The following is a 22,826-nucleotide window of genomic DNA, read 5'->3' as shown; positions in this document are numbered from 1 at the left end:
CAGGACTACAGATCTACTGGAGTAAATCGTAACTGTTGCCATTGACTGTGAGCACTAGTAAGACACGATTCCTTGCCTTTAGAATATTCCCCAGGCACCAGACTGGATCTAGAACTTTTTACAGCAATACTCCCATGTGCCGGTGGGTGGTACCTTGCAGTACCGTGCTGGCTCCATATCACTCAGAAAGTGTCAAAGCAGACCCGCATGTAAGTGCAACACCTGAAAGTCGACATCAATTCCTTCCTTTTCACGCCTTCGAACTTCCACAGTCCTTGTTCTCGCAATGACTCCTAAACAAGAATCCAATGTGCAAGATGTCTTCCTTGTAACACTGACAGGTTTCAGAGCAGGCTGTGATTGCAGGAAACTTGTCAGTGAGGGTCCACATGAGGTGTGGCTTTGGCGTTTGGCCTCAAGGCACAGCTGAAAGGCGTGCAATAAGTGCTCTCTCATGCACCTAAAGGCGATCAGGGACCGTGAAGCAATGATGAACGTTGCTGAACACAAGATGGCGTTGTGGCCTTCGCATGAGTCCCGCTTGTGCTTCAAGTCAAGGATGCAGACCCGCTCTCGACATTGCTCCCACGAGAAGTCATGTTCATGGTCAAAGTAATCTGGTAAAGTCAAAGAAAAGCTCAAGAAAGAGAAGTGAAAATCTCCCCCATACTGCCACTCTCTCTAACGAAAAGGCTTAAGGACGTTGTGGTGTCAGTACGTCTTCCTCCTGTTGTCCAGTTTCAGAACCAATTCCACAGTTGGTTCTTGATGTGGCCCGAATCCCATTGGCCGTCATCGAGACTGCAGTAGATTGAGCCCTTATGGGAAGCCGTCCTGCATATATTTGGAACTGTCCCATCTCCCTCTGGCAGTCTGCAATTGGGCCCAAGTATTGAAAGGGGCCCTCCGTCAGATTACTACTGGTGAATCTGTTCTCGGCAGAATCTGTCCCGATTGGACTGGTCACAGGCCATATACAGACTCTAGTGCATACTTCCACCATGGCGCCACAAACTACGCTGGTTCATTTTTCATCGATGCTGTTGACGATGGTGCCAGAGGAGAATCTGGTGTTGGCTCCAATGTCCAAACCCAAACTGACTTTGACACAACCCAGAGCGAGTTCATGCTTCAGACTTCTCCAGCACAACCAGTTGACACTCAAGCTGAGTCTGATCCAAAACTACTAGTACAGCGGAGCCCTCTGCAAAGGCTACATTTTTTATTTAGCTCCTATTCGGGCTAAAGCTTGCTTACACCCTGGGACACACCTATAGAGTTGAATTCACTTTTTGAACTTTCAGCAATAGAGAGTTCTTTGTTTGCTGTGTTAAGTCAATGAGTGATTGAAGTGCTAGATCTACAACTGCCCTTTGTCAAAGTTAAGACCAAACTCTTTGCACTAATTTTGCAGCATATGCCAGCCACTTCAGAACCTTTGCTTCTGTTGAATGAAGACCTCAGTAACACTTTAATGGCTAGTTTTGAAGGGAAAGACTGATTAAGTGGCAGGCGGCGGTGGAATATAGATACTTTGGATTTGGATCGGCACGTTACAGATTGAATAGGAGTAACTTGTGGCTCTTTTTGGAAACCACGGCGGCAGGCCTAAGTTAGTTTGCACCGCATGCCATGATTTAAACTCGCAGCACGAACAAGGGTGTACACATTTGTGTTTAAAAGACTTTCAGAGAGAGCTTCTTGACTGGAAGATATTATTACAACCAAGGAGGTACTACGAAATAACACAAAATTGGGCCCTGAGGAAGCCGGTGGGTTACCATAACCACGGCGAAACGCGTTGGCATGACATAAGGGATTGGAGTTGAAAATAATTAAAAAGAAAGAAGAACTCATCAAGAGCCCAATGGATTGTTTTATGTGTTTTGGAAAAATCATTGTTGGATTTAAAATGTGATAAGTGGTGTGCTGCGAACGTTGTGGAAAATAGAGCTCAGACATCGACCTCTGGTGGATCTTGAATGGCATCTGCATCCCGGGATAACATTGGACATCTTCCAGCAGTGAGGAGAACGCTGCCTAGATTCTTTCCCCACAGGCAAGGTCGCAGTGTCAATGGTTTTGCACGGTTGGAGTTTCCGCAGACAGACTCTATGAGACTCATCCTAGAAGGACTGGAACACATGACTCCTTTATGCCTTCCTGTCCCTGTCTCTCCTGCCTGAGTTTAGGCCCAGAAAATATGGACCCGAGCTGCCTGTTAATAAGGCTACCACTTCAGGAGAATCTTCTATCTCAGCAGCAGGACAGCATCCTTCTTCTCTCAAACCTGCACAATCTACATCTCCATGCCTGGAGATTGAGCTGCGGATGATAACCACATGATCTGCCTCCCAAAGTTGCGGTTTTCATGTGGCTATGAAGTCCCTTTTCATCTGGTGCTAGGATAGGTTTGAGACCTGGTGTGGACCCTGCAAGACAGAACCTTTAGAAGCCAAATATATATATTGTTTTTGTCTTTTGGACAGTAAGACTGTGCAGTAGGTACTATGAAAAGTTACTTGTTGGCACTCTGAACCTTTTCCGATTACCAGACGCATCTTCCTCATTTAAATCACCTGTTTTTATGTGGTTTCTTAACAGTTTGATGCACGTTTCCTCCCAAAGCATTTGTGATGCCACAGTGGGACCTTAACCTGGCATTGACGTTCCTCATGTGCACGCCCCTCAAGCCAATGCCCAGCTTCTAGTTGTGTCTTATGTTATGTGTATTTGTAAAGCACACTATCAACCATGAGGGTATCCTGATGCTGAGCAGGTGTGTGTTCTAGCCCTGCCTATGATAGCTTGGTTAATTGAAAAGCCAGGTCTTCAATTTTTTGGGGATTCCAAAAAGAGTGGAGGAGGCTCTGATGTGGAGTGGGAGGTCGTTCCATGCTTTAAAAGCGATGTAGGAGATCACTTATCCAGTCCTATGTATGCGCTGGGTGTGTGCGAGTAGAAATCCTGCAGAACAGAGGTGTGTGGGTGGTTGGTGGAAGGAGATGCGGCTGTTCAGGTAGATGAGGCCTCAGTCGTTTTATGCCTTGAATGTGTGTGTGAGGACTTTGAATTGAGCCTGTTTGTGTATTGGAAGCCAGTGTAGTTTCCCGAGGTGTGGTGTGATATGAGTTCTGTGTGGAAGGTTGAGGATGAGTCTGGCTGCCTAGTTCTGTATGGTTTGTAGTTTTCTACTGGAGTTGCTTGCTGATTCTGGCGTGGATGGTGTTCCCATAGTCCAACTTTCTGGTGGCTAGGCCGTGAGTGACAGTTTTTCTAGCATTGCTTGGGATCCATTTCAAGATCATCCTCCACATCGTCAAGGCCTGGAAGCAGGAGGCTCTAACAGCTTTTACTTGTCCAGTCATGCCCAGTTTGCTGTTGACGATTATTCTGAGGTGTCTGGCTTGGGTTCTAGGTGTGGTTCCGAGTTCAACCGGCCACCAGTTGGAGTGCCATGGTGGAATGTTTTTGCCAAAGATCACTGCTTCTGTCTTGTCATTGTTTAGCTAGAGACTGTTGGCTTTCATCCACTTAGAGACTTCAGTCATGCAGGCGGTGAACGTATTTCTTGTGTTTCGGTCTTGTCCAAGAGAGAGAGTATGAGTTGTGTGCTCTCTTCATAGAATGTTGATGTTGTGTGCATGGATGTCGTTGGCCATAGAGATTATGTATGCTTTAAAACAGGTGGGGCTGAGCAATGAGTCTTGAGACAATCCGCAAATAAGTTTGCCGGGTGCCCAGCAGTAAGGTGTCAGGCTGGCAGCTTGTGTTCTATCCATTACGAAGGAACAGATCCAACAGAGAGTGGATTTTTGGGTACCAATCTCATGTAGGCGCCTGATGAGGATGCAGTGAGAGACCATGTCATGTGCTTTAGAAAGGTCCAGGAGAATGAGGACTGCCATGCCTCCTTTGTCTTTTCACTCTAATGAGTGAACTTCAGGCACTGCCTGTGCAATCGCTATACATAACCCTTTTCCAGTCAAACTGGTGCAGAGGGCTCTGGTGGCCTACTTGCCAAATAATCGTGACTCCCACATCTTGGACAATCCATCACTCTCCCAACATTGTTTGCTGATCCTCACGAAAGAGTAGGGAACACTCCAATAATTGAAATTCAAAAGGGCTATAAGCTTTTAGATCAGTTGTACCATAGACAACGGGGTGGATGATCAGCTTTTTGTGGGGTTTTCCAGGTCGAAGAAAGGGAAGGCAGTATGGACGAGAACCCTGTCAAGGTGGATAGTCCTCGCCATTTACATCTGCTGGACACTAGTGAAAAGACAGTCTCTCGAAGCACTAAGAAACCATTCCCTAAGGGCCAATGCTGCTATGGATGTATTTCATTGCATAGTGCCTTTCCTTGACATCTGCCTAGATCCGAAATGGGCATTAGTGCATACCTTCACGAAGCACTACTACTTTGACAACTAAGTCTGACAGGGAGGGCATTTTTCCCACTGTGTCCTGCAGGAAGATTTGGTCTCTGTCCACCTGATAGACCCTCCACCTTTGGGAGGCTCTCCTTTAGTATCTATTCTCAAGGTAAGGTGTCTGCGGTTAGAAGTTTCCATCAGAAGAAAAAGTTACTTATGTTCGGTAAAGCTCTTTCTTGTGGATCCTCTAGCTAACCGCAGATCCCTCACTACCCTGTCATCTCGTCTTCCTGTGGAGTAGCCTCTTCTTGCCATCTAAAATGATCCCTAGTTAGAGATCTGTCCACTGATACTGCCAGTTGTTTTATACTCCACTTCTGAAGGCATGGAATAAGTCAAGCAAGAAACTGTCATACGTACGCTGTTGTGGTGCTTATTTGCAGCTCTGCTCAGTCAGTCCTGGGATGGTATGAAGGCAGCTCAGAACTGCACTACACCAGCTTGCGGAGTGTGGGAGTATTACTGTGAACAGCTTACAAATCTAGTCTGACACCTGTGAAATATTCTGAAGGTGAGGATTCTTTGGTTAGATAAAGTATCCACAAGAAAGGGCATTATCCAAGGTAAGTAAATTGTTTTATACTTTGAAATACGAGGGAGTTAATATCAGAATGGCACTGACACAATGATGAAAAATAACTTTGATGTGGCACCAGTAATCTATGCAAGAAATGTCCAGACTTCACATACCAAGTTTAGAATGTTAGAGCTAGTGGTGGTTTACAAATAACCTTAATCTGTCAGAGAGACCACCCCTCATTAATCCTTGCAGCCTAAATCTCCTACCCAGTTTCAAAGTAGAACACTGCATCATAACCTTCACTCCTTCAGTTTTATGTTCTCTCTTCTGAATGCTTCTACTATGGGCACTTCGGGTTACCACCAGCTTTTATGGGAATCCTTATTCTAAATGTCCAGCAATCAGATTATCCGAAACTTAAAAGCTGTCCACCCCAGAAAGTATCAAGAGGGAACCGACTACTGTATTTACTCTGTTGAGCTAGATCTGGCTTGCAGTTTTCTTTCGTAAATGTACATATATCTGAAATTTCCTTTTTTTGCCATTCCCATTATTGAGTACTCCTTACAGGGTCCTAAAATATGTTAAAGTACCATTTTGTTTGAGTAACTATTTGTTCTACTTATTTCTAACCAAATGTATGGTGCATATTACGTTTAGAATTTCCAACCTTTTAAGTACAGTGCTTGCTGTACTCCGTTTCCCGGTTTATGGATCATTTGTTTAAAACTAAATTTGTAACCTATATCACATCACTCTTGGGGAAAGTGGTGTTGTGGAGGAGTTAAATATGTCGCTGTAAATAGTTTTGTGATTCCTGTTGACCTGCAGAACAAACTTCTTAGGACATAAGGCTCTGCCATTTTTCAGTTATAAAATGTTTATTTCATATTAAGATAATGTTTTTCTTGCAAATAGATTCCTCCAGCAAATGGTCAAGCAGCAGCAATTCAAGCACTCCCAACAAATTGGCTTATATATGACGAGATGACCAGAGCTCACAGGATTGCAAATATCAGGTGCTGTTCTGTTGTGACGCCAGTAACAATCGCTATATTCTCTGGACCAGCTAGGTTGGCAAGTACAGCTTTGCAAGAGCCTTCAACATTTAGAGGTAATACATTGGTAAAATCCTTTCACTATGTAACCAGATTTGAGGTTGATTTTGCAGTCAGAGATGAGGATTGGATTGCAGAGCACAAGTTTAGTTTTCTCAGTCATATGTCTGAATCCAATACTTATTTTCATGAATTTTCTCTCTCACATTTTTGATTTTTTGTAATTTTGTAAATGGTTTTTGTATGGAATACCAATATTGCAAAGGAGGATGCTTGCTTTTTAGTGTTCAAGAGATTTTAGTTTACAGTTGTAATGCCTTATATTTCAAAGAGTTCCTTAATGATACAGTTGCATATTGTATTCTTTCTTTAATCCAGATATATGATTACTCTGTTATGCTGGATTGGCATTTTTGGTAAATCTTTTCAGAAGTTATAGTCTTGCTTTAAAAAGTGAACTCCTGTCTCTTAGTAGGGAAATCCCTCACTGTTTCTTACTCATGCTACGAGTGCTCATTTTGTAGTGACTAATGAAGGAGTTCCTCTTGTCTAATGACTTTTGGAACATTCTAGGAATGTTTAGATTTTTGAGCCTATCTGCTTTAGCTAATTGCATTACATTGGGTATTCCTTCATAAATTGACTTTTTTTAGGGGTTTACTAAAACTCACTTTCTATAGTATTCTTATGTCTTTCTCAGGTTTACCTTTGGTAGGCTGTGTGTGATCAGTGTGCTTTCTGACCCAATCTCCATGGATTCTCTTTTCTGTTACAAGCTTAAATATATGTGCTGATGGTAATGGTAATGTGTTCACAGCTTTTTCTATTGCTGTTAACTTTCCTTCCTCACCCTGTATCTTAAAGTCTTTTTATATAGGTTTGTGATTTTGACCATGGTGGAATGTTTAGTCACTAGCTTTACTGCGTCTTTTGGTATCCTGCTTTAATTGCTTGTTACATACTGTGTGGAAATGGTGTGTATTATATGGTGTGGTTTTTCAACTTCACCATGTAGTACACTTATCAACCCCTTTAGGACCAGTAGGTTTTCTTTGTGAACCCCTTAGCTCGACTCTGGGTAGATAAGGCTCTGAGCAGTCTGGCATACAGTAAGGAATAATTATTTAAACAGCGCCAAAACTTTTGAAGAAGAAACACACGAGACAACGCGAAACAAGCCCTAATCACCAGCCGACTGGACTACGTCAACGCTCTCTTTTTAGGAGGTGTGTGTTGATTCCTACAGAGACTTCAGGCCATACAGAACGCTGCAGCCAGACTCATCCTCGGCCTTCCCCAGCAAACCCACATCACATCCCACCTCAGGCAACTCCACTGGCTTCCTGTAAAGAAGAGATTCCAATTCTAGCTGCTGACCCACACACACAAGGCTCTACACAACCAAGGGCACGCCTACATTAAGCACCGCTTGAACTTCCACCAACCATCGGCCTCAATTTCACTTGCCCATACTCCCCGCATCTACCGAAGCAGAAGTGGAGGAAGCTCCTTCTCCCACATCGCAGCAAAGACCTGGTACAACCTCCCCACGCACCTCCATATCATCACCTCACTTCTGGTATTCGCAATGGCCCTGAAGTCCTGGCTGTTCGAATAAGCCTCTGAGACATTAAAGCGCCTTGATAACCTATCAGGTGATTAGCCCCGTTTTATAAATCCTGATTAATTGACTCAAGAAATCCTACACCAATATATAAAAATAGATTGTATTTTTATGTACTTTTAGACAAAAAAATGAAAACGATCCACTGGTGGGTTCCGGCGATACAGCATTTACAAGGTACGGTAAATATGCACTTTTTACTTAACTGAGAACAAGCATTGGCAAATTCAACAAATCTGACACCAATGTTTTCAAGAAAAACTTGAGGTAAGTATCATTGTGGTTACTTTGAGATACTTTAAGTGACCTATTTCGACAGGGTGCCAGCAAGGCCCTCAGAAACAGTTACCTCCAGGAAAGAAGCAGCCTTCAGTCAGTTTCTGGCTTTGTATCCCTTACCATGGATTCCTATGGAAGTGGTCCAGATGCAAGGGATAAAGGATGCTGGAGATGCTAAAGGATGCCCTTAATGGGATGTAGTTGATGAGGGTCTTCCTGTGACTACTTCTCAGTCCAGGACTTGGTGAGACTGTCCTGGCCATGGGAATCAACATCCCTCAAAGTCCTCTCGAGCCTGGCAGAAGTCCAGTCACCACTGGGCTACCATTCGCCTGTCACAGTCACCTTGGAATCCCCCTTGGGTGGAAACTTGCCTTCTGGGTGACCAGCCTGCACTCCTACTCTCACCAAGGTTAAGCAGACTCAGGGGCAATTTTGAGTGTCTGTTCCTGGTCCCTAGTGCCGCACGGCAGAGAGAATTGCCAATTTAAAGAACTGGGGTACCAACTCACCCCAACAGGCTTCCTTGATTTTGCAGGATAACACTACTCACACAAAACATTTAAGTTACTCTGTAGATCACTGCTACCATTGCCAGCCATGTTCTCCCCTTCTGGAAGATTTGAATGCTATGCCTCCTTGCTTCATTTATAAGGAATCTGAAAGCGTAAGCTGCTAAAGTCCAAATAACTCATTGATATGGCTGCCAGGATTATCAACACCAGTTTCCTGTTGTGGTCAATATAGTACATCTTTGGATCTAAAACTTTGATGCCCAGGATACAGTAATTGACTTCTCCTTCATTAGGAAGAACTTGTTTGAGCCCATGTTTTGCAAGATCCTCCATCTGTGCCGACCAAGTGATATAGTCCATGCCTCTTACACTTATTAATGTGGCAAAAACGTTCAGTCTTTTAAGACTCAGGAGTCATTTCAACCCAAGACCCCAGCTGGAATGTTTGTTCATCAGGATGCAGACAGACAGTTTTTTTTTTTTTTGTCAAACAAAAGTTTATTTGGACTAGTTAGTCCTTAACCATTTAAAATCTCCAGACTCGTATAATCTCAAATCTTAAAAAAAATCTATCACAAACATTCATACATTTCAAATTCATTAAACTTCTCGTTGATCTGTATAAAATACTGTATATCTGTTAATATTTAAAAACAGTGTTTTTCAGCTTTATTCATATTTAAAGTTTTTTAAACTCTTTGAATAAACTTCCACATAGCGCAAGCTATATCTACGTTACTCATTTCAGTTGAAAGATGTACTGCTTGTACCCTATTTCTAATACCATACTTAAAAGAAAATTGGACATAAAAACACTTTCCATATAGCCAACATTTTCTTACAGTCCAATAAAATATGTATCATATCGCAAGTGGTACCCAGCATGCAAATACATTTCCCTTTACTGCCAATCATAGCTTTCTTTATGCCGTTGTTTGCAAAGCAAGGATTAACACTGATTCTTAGTCTTAGCAATTCTCTTCTTATCTGCTGGCACAGTAGTCTATCAATATATTGGAAATGTTGCTCATTTTGCCACGAGTTGGCCATAAAGCATACTGTTTTTTCCCCCTTAAGATATCTTGATCGTGAGCTTAAGTGATTTCTTTCCCCGGGCCCTGAGCCTCGATTTGTAAGGTCTGAGGGTGCAGCTTAATCCTCACAAAGCTACAGACTTTAGTTAAAGTTTCTCTTATTGCTTTTGCCCATCTTAACTTGCTATTCAACATCTCCTTTCTACACCACTGCAAAATTTTTAGTTCTTCTCCATCGCCCAGGCGCTGCCAAAATCTTAATATTGCTATACATGCCAAGGTATCCCATGACGTCATTCCTATTTCTAATCTTATTGCTTGGACCATTGAGGACATGGGCAGCGATAATACGTTTTCAGACATTTCCCCCTCTTCGACAACCCATCTGTTTTTGCTACTCAGATATAACAATTCTGCTCTATATAGGAATTATGGTGGTATCATGGCTGCATAAGATTTTAAAACCGGTCTGTCAGACTTTTCACCGTATAATCCGTAAATTCTTTTTAGACCACTGACTGATGCTGATACCCTCAGTTTTAGTGCATCCAAATGTGTACGTCAATTAAAATTTTTCTCAAACCACATCCCTAGGTATCTATATTCATTTACATTTTCAAGCTTTGTGGAACCCAAATACCAGTTAAACTTTATTTTCCTTCTTCCAAAGCTTAATACCTTTGTCTTGTCCATATTTACCACAATTTTTTTACGATTGAAATATTCATTGAACATATCCATCGATCTCTATTTGATCTATTATTACGAGATCATCTGCATATAATCAACAAGCAATGTGTTTTCCATTTAGCTTTGGGCTAGCCCCTCTTGCAGTGCCTAAGACTGAAGGCAAGCCTGCTATGAATAGGGAAAAACTGGGATTTCTGCGCTAGGCTCCCCTCTATATCCAAAATTATCTGCACCCAATTATAAGTATGTAGAGCTTGTATTAACCTTAGCAGATCCATTGGGATGTTATATCCAAGCAACGTCTCCATCAATGTTTCACGGTCTACCAGGTCAAACGCTGGACGGAAGTCTACGAAGCAGCAGAACAAACTGCCCCTCTGCTCAATATACTTCTGCGCGATAGACCATAGCGCAAAACAGTGGTCGACTTTAGAGTGCCCCTCCTTAAACCCCCCTTGTTCCTGGTTTACCACTTTGTTTACTTCAGCCCAGTCCTTAAGTCTTTCCAGGATTGTTTTTGCAACTACTTTTTCTCCCACATCCAGTAGATTAATTAATCTATAGTTCTTTGGGGCTTTGAAATCTCCTCGAATATGGATGGGCCTTATAATTGATTTTGGAAAAAGGGGGTGGTGATGGACAGAGTTTCTGAATGATGCAGAATACTCTTACCAAGTCAAGAGATCATGGTTTTAATCCATCACCTGTTTTTTAGCTCATTGCACCATCCCAGCTCAGAACCTGGCTATATGCAAATTAGTCTGTTCCTGTCCCAGTGCATGATGGGAACAGGGCAAACCAAACTACCTAGCCAATTCTTATACTGGGAAGGAGACAAGCTTCCGGGGACCGGTTTCTGGCATCACAGCCTTCGTCGGCCCGGCTTGCTTGAATCCTGATGGTGCAATGAGCAAGGCAATCATGCACTGGGACAGGAACAGACTAATTTGCATATAGCCAGGTTCTGAGCTGGGATGGTGCAATGAGCTAAAAAACAGGTGATGGATTAAAACCATGATCTCTTGACTTGGTAAGAGTATTCTGCATCATTCAGAAACTCTGTCCATCACCACCCCTTTTTTCCAAAATCGATTTTATCCACACTATGTGTGGGAGGGTATACTCAGACGTGAGTCCCTTGCTCATTGCACCATCAGGATTCAAGCAAACCGGGCCGACGAAGGCTGTGATGCCAGAAACCGGTTCCCGGGAGCTTGTTTCCTTCCCAGTATAAGAATTGGCTTGGTAGTTTGGTTTGCCCTGTTCCCATCATGCACTAGGACAGGAACAGACTAATTTGCATATAGCCAGGTTCTGAGCTGGGATGGTGCAATGAGCTAAAAAACAGGTGATGGATTAAAACCATGATCTCTTGACTTGGTAAGAGTATTCTGCATCATTCAGAAACTCTGTCCATCACCACCCCTTTTTTCCAAAATGGGCCTTATAATTGCCCCTTTCCAATTTTCTGGTATAATAGCAGTATTAGGGATCCCAAGAAACATTTTGGAAAAATATTCTTCCTACCGCTCTGGCCTATTTTTTATGATCTGTGCTGGAAGGTTGTCTGGTCCTGCAGCTCTAGTCAAGGTAAGGTTAGACATGATTTTTTTTATATTTCTCAGTGTGAAGTATTCCTTGATCTCTTCTCTCACATCTGGCCATAATATAGACAGAAGACAGTTGAATGGGAAAACAAGCACATTCACCATGCCTCAACTGAGGCCAAGATTTCTTAGTGACCTCCTCGTGAACTTCCCACCTTTATACGGAGGCCTGCTCTATGCCTAGAAGGCTTCTCCACTATCCGCAGTGGACCCAGATTACCTAAGCCGTTTGGGCCCCTAGTGGTGAAGAAAGACTTTGGCCAAACGCCGGCAGACTGGGTATGTGAAAGGCTCGACAGCAGCACGTTCTCCTTGATGAATGTATGACAACAGGGGAGTGCCTCCCTGGCTTGACCAGCAAGTCTGAAACCCCCCCTAAATCGGTCTGCTTTTAGAAGAAGAAGTAAACTGGTATAAGAGCATTAGGCCTCATGGTTTTAAATGGCACTGGTGTGTAAACAGGCTGGGATTGTAGGTGCTCTGATGAAGGCTGGTGACACACATTGGGCTATTAATGCGGCCAAAACATGTTCAATACATTTTCTAAATAGATGAATCATTGCTCTTCCTTAATTATCCAAACCTTGTGATTTTTAATTATGTCTAGGGTACCTGACAAGAAAAGTATACTCCCAGGGTATACCCTAAGATATTTTTAGGATACATCTAAATCCCTGCTAAAATCCAGTATCAATTTATCTAATAACTCCCAGGAATGGTTGAGTCCACCAAGGTTAAGTCTACCTTGATGTGGATGGATGACCCACGATGAAGAATGCCATGATAAATTGGGGCAAGTTAATCTCTCCAAAAATCTCTGGACCCTTGCAAGATTCTAGAGATTTCCCTCAGTATTAAGACCTAGGCATTTGTCATGTAAATATGTATGTTCAACAGTTGCCACAGCCTCCTCCCTCCAGGTCTCCTCTGCCACGGTCTGCTGTGGAATTGCGGTGTGTGTTATAAACCTTGCAGTGGCTTGCTTCTTTTGTGCAGAGTTACGGTTTTCAAGTAGAATAGGAACTGTTCTGCTCTCAGATTCTTCTACTGTAGCAGGGTGTGACACAGTCTCTTCTTTGAGCCCTATTTAATTCAATCTGTATGTGCGCCTTCTGGCTAATATAGAGCGATACGGGTTTAAGATTATATCTTATGCCGATGATCCACAATTGGAACGTAGGCAATGCAGCTGCGTTGCTGAGGACCTGCCTATCAGAGGTCACTCAGTGGATAGAGCTCAATTGCTTGAAATTGACTGCAGAGAAAATGAAGGTTCTGGTTGTGGACAAACAGCCTTCGATTTGGTCTTCTGTCTGGTGGCCGGACTTGCTCAGGCCATTACCGGTTTCAAAACCTAAAGTTAAGAAACTAGGTATCTGGTTCAAGGTCGCGTTTACCCTTGACAGCCAAATCACGGCCTTAGCGGGAAAGTGTTTTGGGATCTTAAAGACCCTTAAAACGATCCTTGACTTTCTTCACGAATCTGCCAGGAAAACAGTAGTCCAGGGCTTGGTTACGTCCAGGCTGGACTACTGTAGTGTGCTGTACTTGAGAGTTTCCCGATCTGTGCTGATGAGACTCCAACAGGGGCAGTACGCGGCAGCACGTTTGCTGCTGAATCTTACTAGGAGGGCCTCCATGGGTTCTGCACTGTTTAAATTGAATTGCTTACCTTTACAGAAAAGGATCTCTTTTACCCCATTGCTGCTAGGCCTCCCATGTGATAAGCCTTTTTTTTGCTATTTGGGGCAGTTCATGCTTTAGCCACTATAACTTTTTATCCACATAAGTTATCCATGCCAATTTTGCGTCCTTTTTTTCCTACATCCTGAATATTCTAAAGGTATGCAGGGTTTGTGGATTTCCCTGGAAGGCCCCGAGAAATTAGTCCAAATACAGCAAAATTTGTTTTTTTGGGGGGAAAAAGGGACAAAAGTACTGCAGAAGAAAATGTCTGTTATTTTCCCTGCAAATGGTATCAAGAAAGCGTTTGTTGTGCTAAAATCACCATCTACCCAGCTTTAAGGAATAGGCCAACCCATTTGTGCGGGTTGGCCTAGTGCCCACGACGAGAAACACGTGAAAATAAAATGTGGACACATCATATTTTTTCAGTGAAAACTGACCTTTTTTCACAATGTGTTTAGCTGTGGATTGTGGACTCTAGCTCTTCCGGCCCCTAGAAAATCTAGCAAACCTTTACATTTTTTAAAACTAGACACCCAGCATTCGCCCAAGTGGGGTATCAAAGAGGAATGCTGGGTGGTAGGATGATCTCACACAGAAACATGAGGAGAATGTGAGTTTCTAGCTAAATTTGAGGTTTGCTTAGGATTCTGGGTAAGAAAACGTTGGGGGATCCATGCAAGCCACACGTCCCTGGACTCTCCTGGGTGTCTAGTTTTCAGAAATGTCTGGGTTTGATAATTTCCCCAGATGCCCGGCGAGCTCGGGATCAAAAACACAGGTGCCCCCCCTTGCAAAACCAGGTAATTTTGTGAATGATAATTTTGATGTCTCCACAATACGTTTTGGGCCCTTTCCTGTCGCAGGTACTTGAACTACCCACACAAGTGAGGTACCATTTTTATCGGGAGACCTGGGGGAATGCTGGGTGGTAGATAGTTTGTGGTTTCTTTATGATTCTTAAAATTATGGCACTGTAATGCAAGGAAAATATGTGACTAGTCACATTTTGAGGTTTACAGGACAATGTGGGTAAGAAAACGTTTTGGGATCCACGAGAGAGACCCCACCGTGTACTGCCCTGGGTGTTTCGTTTACAAATATTTCTAGAGTTGGTAAATTTTCCCTAGAGGGAATGTATACTTTGGCAGAGAAATACAGAAAAACCAAATATTACTGCACAACCAACTATTCCTCAAGCACACACACATATTGGTTGGATTTGGCACGAGGGTGAGTGATGGTTCAATGTTGAACATTTTGAGAGATTCCACAAAAATGAAATGTACTGTTAATAATTGAAAAGACAAAAAACTAAACCAGTGTCTCACAGCCTGTGAGCTGTAAAGCCGCGTCAAGGCCCCAACTGCTTTACTAGCCATTCACACACCTTTTGTACGTGATACACACAAGACCATTCACATCGCCAGCCACGGAACCAACACATTATAACATTCACAAAAAAAGACAATGTACACCCTACCAGAGAAAGACTCAAAAGACAATTATTACTGCATAACTACCTATTCCTCAAGTTCACACACACAGTGGTTGGATTTGGCACAAGGGTGAGTGATTGTTCGATATATAACTTTTTTTAACAAGAGATTTCACAAAAGTGAAATGCACTGTTAATAATTGAAAGGACAGGGGGCGGAGCTAGCTCGCAACAAAGATGGCTACTTGAGCCCGGAGCTCCCCCGTCTCACTAACGATCCTACAATTATCCTGCGTGCCTACCCCTCTCTGGAGGCTTCAAGAGGTGACCTGGTGACGCTGCCCACATACCGCTCCTGATGAGAGAGTGCTTGGCCCCCACGGCCCCCCCGCTGGTGTGCTGCGCCCCTTGGGCTTAAGGGCAGGTTTCACAAGCACGAGCGGCGGACTGTACTGAGGAGGCGGGCCACTGCTGACGACGTGGCTGCGGCTACTGGACGTTGCCGAGGGTGACCCCGACGCCTGGAGAGGCCGACACCCTGCGCCTGCTGGCGGCGACCCTGCTGCCCCGGCCCCAGCAAAGTGACTGTCACCCCGGCACCCGGACTGCAGGGTGCCGGAGCATGCCGAGGGGCGAGCTGCAACAGCACTAGGGAGAGAAGATTAGCGCTCCCCGGGGGCTATCGGGGCTGTGACGGTTACTGTAATCTGGGCAGCGGCTGTAGCTGGCGGTTGCTCCCGCCCCACGCTGTCTGTGTGCCCGGTGCAGGCTGAGGGAGCAGACCTGAAGCGCGGCCTAAGGAGGGACATAGCGACGCGAAGCCAGCGGACCCGGAGGTGACGCTGGCAGCCGGTCGGCAGCTGGAACATTCCCCCTGAGGTCCACTGAGCCTTGGGTCCCCCACGGAGGTTGCGAGGCCTTGGCGATTGCCATGCGGGGGCGGGACCCCGGCCCAAGGTACGCAAGGCTGTGGGAGCTGCATGGTCGGACCGCGCCTGGGCGCCTCACATGATGCTGTGGGTCTGAAGTGGTGGGCCCTCTCGGTTGGAACAAGTAGCCGGCCCTGGAGACCACGAGAATGAAGCAGTGACACGGTAGGGTGCTACCCGCTGCGATTGGAGCCCCTAGGCGTACCGCATACCATCCCCCTATACCCCCTGCCTGACACGAGGGTCTCACTACGCCATCTTTAACGGGCCTGGGGGTTGGAGAAGCCAAATAGAGAGATCTACGTTGCCTTGCTGCTGATGGCTTGGGCCCTGGGATGAGGGGGCGCCGCGAGAGGTCCAGTTTGAATTAGGGCCCCGTGGAGCTGGAGAGGTGAACACGCCTGGGACGCGGGGCACGGCTGACGGCCCTGGTGCGGTTCGGCTAACTTTGAAACTGCGTAGAATAGTGGATCAGTGCCAGAAGACGATCGAATATTGGGTCCGGTGAGAATGGGGCGCACCGACAGGACTCAGACGAAGCTGTCCTTTGATCCTAAAGGCACTAAAACAGGCGATACAGCGTCGAGGAAGGACCAAGGTGAACTTGAATCGCCGTCGGACCCCCCCCCCCCAAGCAAGATATACGCAGCCTGCTATTGGCAATGGAAAAGAGCCTCCAGGGGGGTATAGCTTCCCTGGGGACCAAGATGGACGCGCTCACCTACCGCATGGATCGTATGGCGGAGAGGCTCGATAAACATGCGGAGCGCCTGGACATGTCCGAGCGTAGGCTCACTGAGGTGGAGGAGGCCCAGACCACTTTGGACACTGATGGTAAACAACTGGCCAGGGCGATGCAGTTGCTCCAAGACAAGACGGAGGACTTAGAGGCCCGCTCCCGGAGATGCAACCTTCACATTATGGGTCTGCCAGAGACCACGCAAACCGGGAATATGGAAATCTTCATCGAAAATCTCCTAAAGTCCCTCCTGGGCGACACAGCCTTCTCCACCATGTTTGTGGTCGAACGCGCTCACCGATCTCTCGGCCCGAGGCCAAAGCCCGGAGCTCCCCCTAGGCCTATCATAGCCAAGCTGCTCAACTACAGGGACCGCGATGTGGCATTGCGACTTGCAAGGGAGAAACAGCCGCTTCAATACGAGGGCTCGACCCTCTCACTGTTCCCTGACTTCATCACTAGGGTACAGGAGGCACAGCGTCAGTTCCAACCGATGAAAAGACAGCTACGGGTGATGGGCGCGTACTACGCGATGCTCTACCCGGCGAAGCTAAGAATCAACAGGCAGGGCAAATCCATGATATTTACGGACCCTAAGGCGCTGCAGAGGTCTCTAAAGGACTGGCGGAAGGAGAGCCGCTCCTCCCAGGATAGATCGTGTGACGCCACGGGAGGTTCCATGGACGAACAGGACTAACTGGGACACTTGCAGAACTGGGGGAACTTCAATATGACTAGACAGCTACACCTGGACAGATCAGATGGCCCCGATCGCCGTCCCTCTGCCTCAGCTAGAGCGCTAGAGTTGCAAATGGTCCGGCTGGATATGTGGGACGTTTGGACACACATGCACCCTACCCAAGGGGGTTACACACACTATTCAGCCCCATATAATATATACACCAGGATAGACTATGGGCTGGCCACGGCGCACCTCACCCGGATGATACATGCATGCGCTATATTATCACGCACATATTCAGACCACTCCCCTATATTGCTGACGATAGCTGCCCCGATAAAGCGTATCCCGCCATTCATCTGGCGCTTCCCTCCGTACTCACTGCTGGATGCCTCCTTTAAGGAGGAGCTGGCGGAGGCCATTAAGACATTCTTTGTCGTTAACGTAGGTTCAGTTGATTCATCTCGAAACATTCGGGAGTTCTCAAATCGATTAGGGGTAGGCTCCGCACTTTAGAATCCAGAATAGCGGAGCTGGAACGACAGCGCTTACACAACAGCAGCGAGGCCCTTACCCAAGAGTTAGCCCAAACCTTACGCGAAGACAACGAGGAGGCTGACGCCGAAGTTAAACATCTAGGTAAATATGCTATTGCCAGAGCGTACGGAGAGGGAGATCGCCCTGGCGCGGTGCTTACACAGCTGGCTAAACGTCGCCGATACAGAACATCGACCCCCGTCATGAGGTCGCCCACAACAGAGGAGCTGCTCCCCGATGAGCAGGTGGCAGAGCGTTTCAGGGAGTATTACGTGACACTGTACGCCTCGAGAGGCCCTGTCCCAGAGGAGCGTATCCTGGATTATCTTACCCACATAGAGCTCCCCTGGTTGTCCAACACGCACAGAGAATTTTTGGCGCGACCGATAGAGCCGTAAGAAATAGTCTGGGCATTATCGACGATGAGAGCGGGCGGCGCCCCGGGCAGTGACGGCCTCTCTGCCGCATTCTACAAGGCTTACTCGGACTTACTGATTCCACGTCTCCTCTCCCTCTGCGAGGATATGGCGGACACGGGCACGATGCCGCCTATCCTTCGTGAAGCCATTTTAGTCGCTATTCTTAAACCCGGGAGAGACCCAGGGGACTGCGCTTCCTACTGCCCCTTGTCGCTGCTGAATGTCGACGTGGAGATATTCGCAAACATAATCTCCAACCGCCTCGTCCCCATTGTAACTGAGCTGGTGGCCCCGGAACAAGCCGGTTTCGTCCCGACTCGGAATGTTACTTATAATCTTCGGACGGTTTTTGCGGCATTTCAACATACACGCCCGGAGGTCTCTTCGATAGTGGTCTTCCCTGACATGGAGAAGGCCTTCGATTCCGTCGAGTGGCCCTTCCTGAGACACGTCCTGAGCCGAATGAGGGTGAGTGCACTGTTCCTACAGCTGCTAGCCACGCTGTACACCTCCCCGTCTGCCCGAATACGTATAGGTTCTCTCACCACGGACCCCATACAGATAAGCAGGGGTACGAGGCAGGGATGTCCCCTCTCCCCTATATTATATGCGCTGGTCGCTGGGCCGCTCGCCTGTGCCCTGCGCGAATATCACAGCCACAGAGGCATTCGCTTCCCCACTTATAACCTGATTGTGTCCACATACGCCGACGACACCCTTCTGTATGTCAGGGATCCGGAGATGCACCTGCCGGCTGTGCTCCGTGAGGTGGTCCTGTTTAGTTCGTTGTTGGGGATCCACGTCAATTGGAATAAGTCCCTTATGTTCCCTCTCACGCCGGCTACGCGGCCCTTTGAGCCGGAATACCCCATTCAATGGACCACGGACGCAGTATGATATTTGGGGATTAGACTACATACAAACTCGGAAGTGGTCCTACGTGAGAATTATGGGGTGGCTGTCTCACATCTCGAGGAGGATGTCGAGAGATGGATAGCTCTCCCGCTATCGCTGTTGGGGCGAATCTCACTAATGAAAATGGTAGTCCTCCCGCGCTTCTTATTCTTATTCAGTAACATCCCAATGGTTTTATCGAGCCACTTCTTCCAGCAGCTGCAATCCTTAATGGTTCGCCTGGCCTGGGAAACAGCCCAGAGTAGCTTGGAAAATATTAGTACGTCCGTACGAGCTGGGGAGGTTGGGCGCCCCTGATTTGGAGCTCTACTATCGCGCTGCGCAGTGTGTACACTCTTACCACTGGATACATGGACCGGTGAACATTCCACATGTCCGTATCGAGTCAATAGTTGCGGACCCGACGCCCTTACCGTAGCTGATGTCCACGCTGCTGGACCGCAGAACGGGTCTCCTTGTCTCCTTGAATGTGGTCACGCATGCATGGCATTGCATGATGGATATCCAAGCGTGCAGTCTCCACTACGCCCCTAACGCTCTCGTGGCTTGGTGCACGTGGCCGCCCCCTTGTAGGGATAAAGGGGTTGTTGAACCCCTGAAGAGGCTACAGATAAATTCTATGGGGGACCTTTTCTCTCGGGGACGCGCTCGTGGAGTGAGATTGAGACAGACGACATCCTGCACTCTTTGCTATCACGCTTCCAGTTCCACAGAGTGAGGCTTGCTCTTAAAGAATTGCTAGGGGACGATATGGAGGAACCTGCGATTGTGACAGCCTTTGACTACATTGTCAAGGCCCCCACCAAACTAATCACTAACCTGTACCGCATTGCTCTTTCTGAGAGGACAGCGGAGTACGCCAAACCGAGACTGGGGTGGCAGGTTGACTTGCGAATTGAACTTGGGGATGAGATGTGGCGATACTGCTGCACGAGTACGAGATGGATATCTCTGAACGGTCGTCATAGGCTGCAGCACTTTAAATATCTCAGCAGGGTATACTATACCCCTGACAGATTACATAGATACGGCTTACGAGACAGTCCTAAATGTGAGAGGTGTAGAGATCTCCTTGCAGATTTTTTACATGTTGCCTGGTCTTGCCCGGATGTCCTGACTATCTGGCACTTAGTGTACAGAGAAGTTAATGACATCACGCAACTAGAATTGACCCCTGACCCACTGCTGGCCATACTGGGTTATTCCAAACCTCTCCGCCCGCTGCATATGAGACTGGTGGATATGGCCGTCCTTATTGCCAAACTGTGTATTGCGCGTAATTGGATGCGGGGCCCGGTCCCCACCTTAGCACAATGGACAAGAGAAATGATGTTCTGCTGCACACAGACGTAGCTTTATAGCGACCTACTCCCTCCACGCAATAGGCCCAAAAACTTCTGGTCCCTGTTCACTGACAGACACCGCGCATGTGACTGGGTTGGAGGAGGACGTCCCTGTCCGACGTATGACGCTGCTCTGACTGGAACAGTCGAGATCACCACATAAACAAATTGTCTCTGCCTGGCTTTGGGATGGGAGGGGAGATGACCCTTGCTGGTGTGACGTGCAGGAGCCCCCCTGGACTCCGGGGAGAGTGGTGCCCCAGCTGAAATATATAGATCCCTGGATACATGGTGTCAAATCTGTAACATGATGTAATGTATATGTGATGCTCTGTTGCCTGTGTAAATTTGACAGTGTTTCTTTACCAACAGGACCTGCTTTACTGCTGTTTATGCTGATTGTCATGTACTGTGATGGTTGCCTATGTTTCCCACCTAGGTTTTTTATTTTCAAAATCAATAAAGAGATTAGTGAAAAAATAATAATAATAATTGAAAGGACAGAAAACTGAACCAGTAACTCACAGCTCGTGAACTGTAAAGTCGTGACCAGGCACCAACTTCTTACAGGCCATTCATACACCTTTCATACGTGTGACATATACAAAACCATTCACACTGCCAGCTGCGGGCCCATCACATTACAACATTCACATCAGCAGACAGCGCCATTCAAGGCCCATCACGTTCACACAGCCACATGCCTGACACAGCAACCACACCGGCTAAAGGATTGTGTGGACTGGTGTTTGGCTACAACTATGTGTAGTTACCAGCAGGAAGTCATTACTCACACACCGCCAGCCAAGCTCCAGTCTACGCACGCCTCTACCCAGCGGCCAATCCATGCACGCCACCACCCAAGTGCCAGTCCACACACACCGCCAGTCAAGTGCCAGTCCACACACACTGCCAGCCAAGCACCAATCCACACACACTGCCAGCCAAACGCCAGTCCACACACACCGCCAGCAAAGCGCCAGTTCACGCACAACTCCAGCCAAGCGCCAGTCCACACACATCACCAGCCAAGCACCAGTCCACAGACACTACCATCACATTTTGTTATTGTTGTTTTACAAAAAGGAAAACACAAACAAGTTGTAAGTAGATGCAAAACTGCAAACACAAAAGCTGTAACAAAATACATTGCGCTAATGCCAACCTTGAAACTGAACGTAAAAATATAAAACAATACAGACCAGACAGTTCACTTTAACACTCATGGATGCTGCCAAAAACTCTTTTGTGTGTGGTACATTTTAAAACTAGAAGGCACACACAGCGCAGGTTTAGAAGGACACTCAGGGGAGTACTTACGAGTCTCCTTCCGTGCACCTCTTCGCATATAGGCTCTACATCTCCCACTGGGAATGTCTGTTTTGGGTGTGGGAGGAGTGTGATCAGCAAAGTGGCGATGCTTCAATCTAGCCATACCCTCCAACACTCCAACTCTAGGAACACTTGTCCGTTCCACTACAACAAGGCTGCCTATCACAGTCTTCTGAAACTTAACAAAAGTCATCCTTGACTTTGGAGAACAACTCTTAAACATAACAAAAGCCTTAAATGTTGCTAAGTGGAAAAGACAGATAGCCAACCTCTTATACCAAATGTAAGCCTTGCGAAGAGCAGTGTAAGGTTCCAACTTCGGACTACTCTATAAACACCACCCATGTGCTTATTATAGTCTAAAATGCTCACAGGTTTGCGCACTTCAGCAACCTGACCCCAAACAGTCAAAGGTGAAGTACTTTCATCATGGATGGTAGTCCGAATGTACACATCTCTCCGGTCTGCAAACTTCACAGCTAGAAGTTCATCACTATGCAAAGCACTTCACTGTCACCTCTCAAGCTTTTGAGAAACAGGTTCTTTTGGGAAACCTTTAGTTCCCACTCCGAAAGTGGATGGACAATCAGGGAGGTCAATCCTGGAGACCCTACCGGTGTACACCCTGAAATTAGAGACATATTCAGCCCTACTCTCACACAGCATATACATCCTAATTCCATAACATGCCATCTTGCTAGGAATGCCCTGCCTAAAAACCAAGTGGGCCTTGAACAAGATCAAAGACTTATCTGCTATTTATTTATTTCCCTGTACTCTTGGCGGTGGTCCCTCGTGTTAAGAGGGCCCGCCTGGGGGGCCGCTCCTTTAGTCTATTGGCCCCACAGATGTGGAATTCGTTGCCGCTCCCACTGCGGGGGGCTACTACTCTTCTGGAGTTTAGGAAAGGGCTCAAAACCTGGCTGTTCTCTCAGTAGTCTTCCAGGTAGTTTCTCTTTTTTATTGTCTGCGTGTCGTTTACTTTCTTTTAACTGTGTTATGTTATTCTGCATTACTTCCCCTTACCTAAAGCGCCGGGA

General features: G+C 46.5%; 1 protein-coding gene across 5 annotated transcripts in view; it reads left to right on the top strand.

The window, feature by feature from the left end:
- The window catches only part of YTHDC2 (YTH N6-methyladenosine RNA binding protein C2), a 1,035,502-nt gene that overhangs the window by 674,824 nt on the left and 337,852 nt on the right, over positions 1-22,826 (top strand). For all 5 annotated transcript variants that reach the window (XM_078675531.1, XM_078675532.1, XM_078675530.1 and 2 more), the window contains one exon: positions 5,878-6,073. In XM_078675531.1, coding sequence (XP_078531657.1) covers positions 5,878-6,073 — 196 coding nt within the window. The remainder of the gene's footprint in view (positions 1-5,877; positions 6,074-22,826) is intronic.

This window comes from Lissotriton helveticus, chromosome 2_1 (assembly GCF_964261635.1).
Source record: "Lissotriton helveticus chromosome 2_1, aLisHel1.1, whole genome shotgun sequence".
Classification (NCBI taxonomy): domain Eukaryota; kingdom Metazoa; phylum Chordata; class Amphibia; order Caudata; family Salamandridae; genus Lissotriton; species Lissotriton helveticus.
This window is presented reverse-complemented; position numbering and strand designations above follow the sequence as displayed.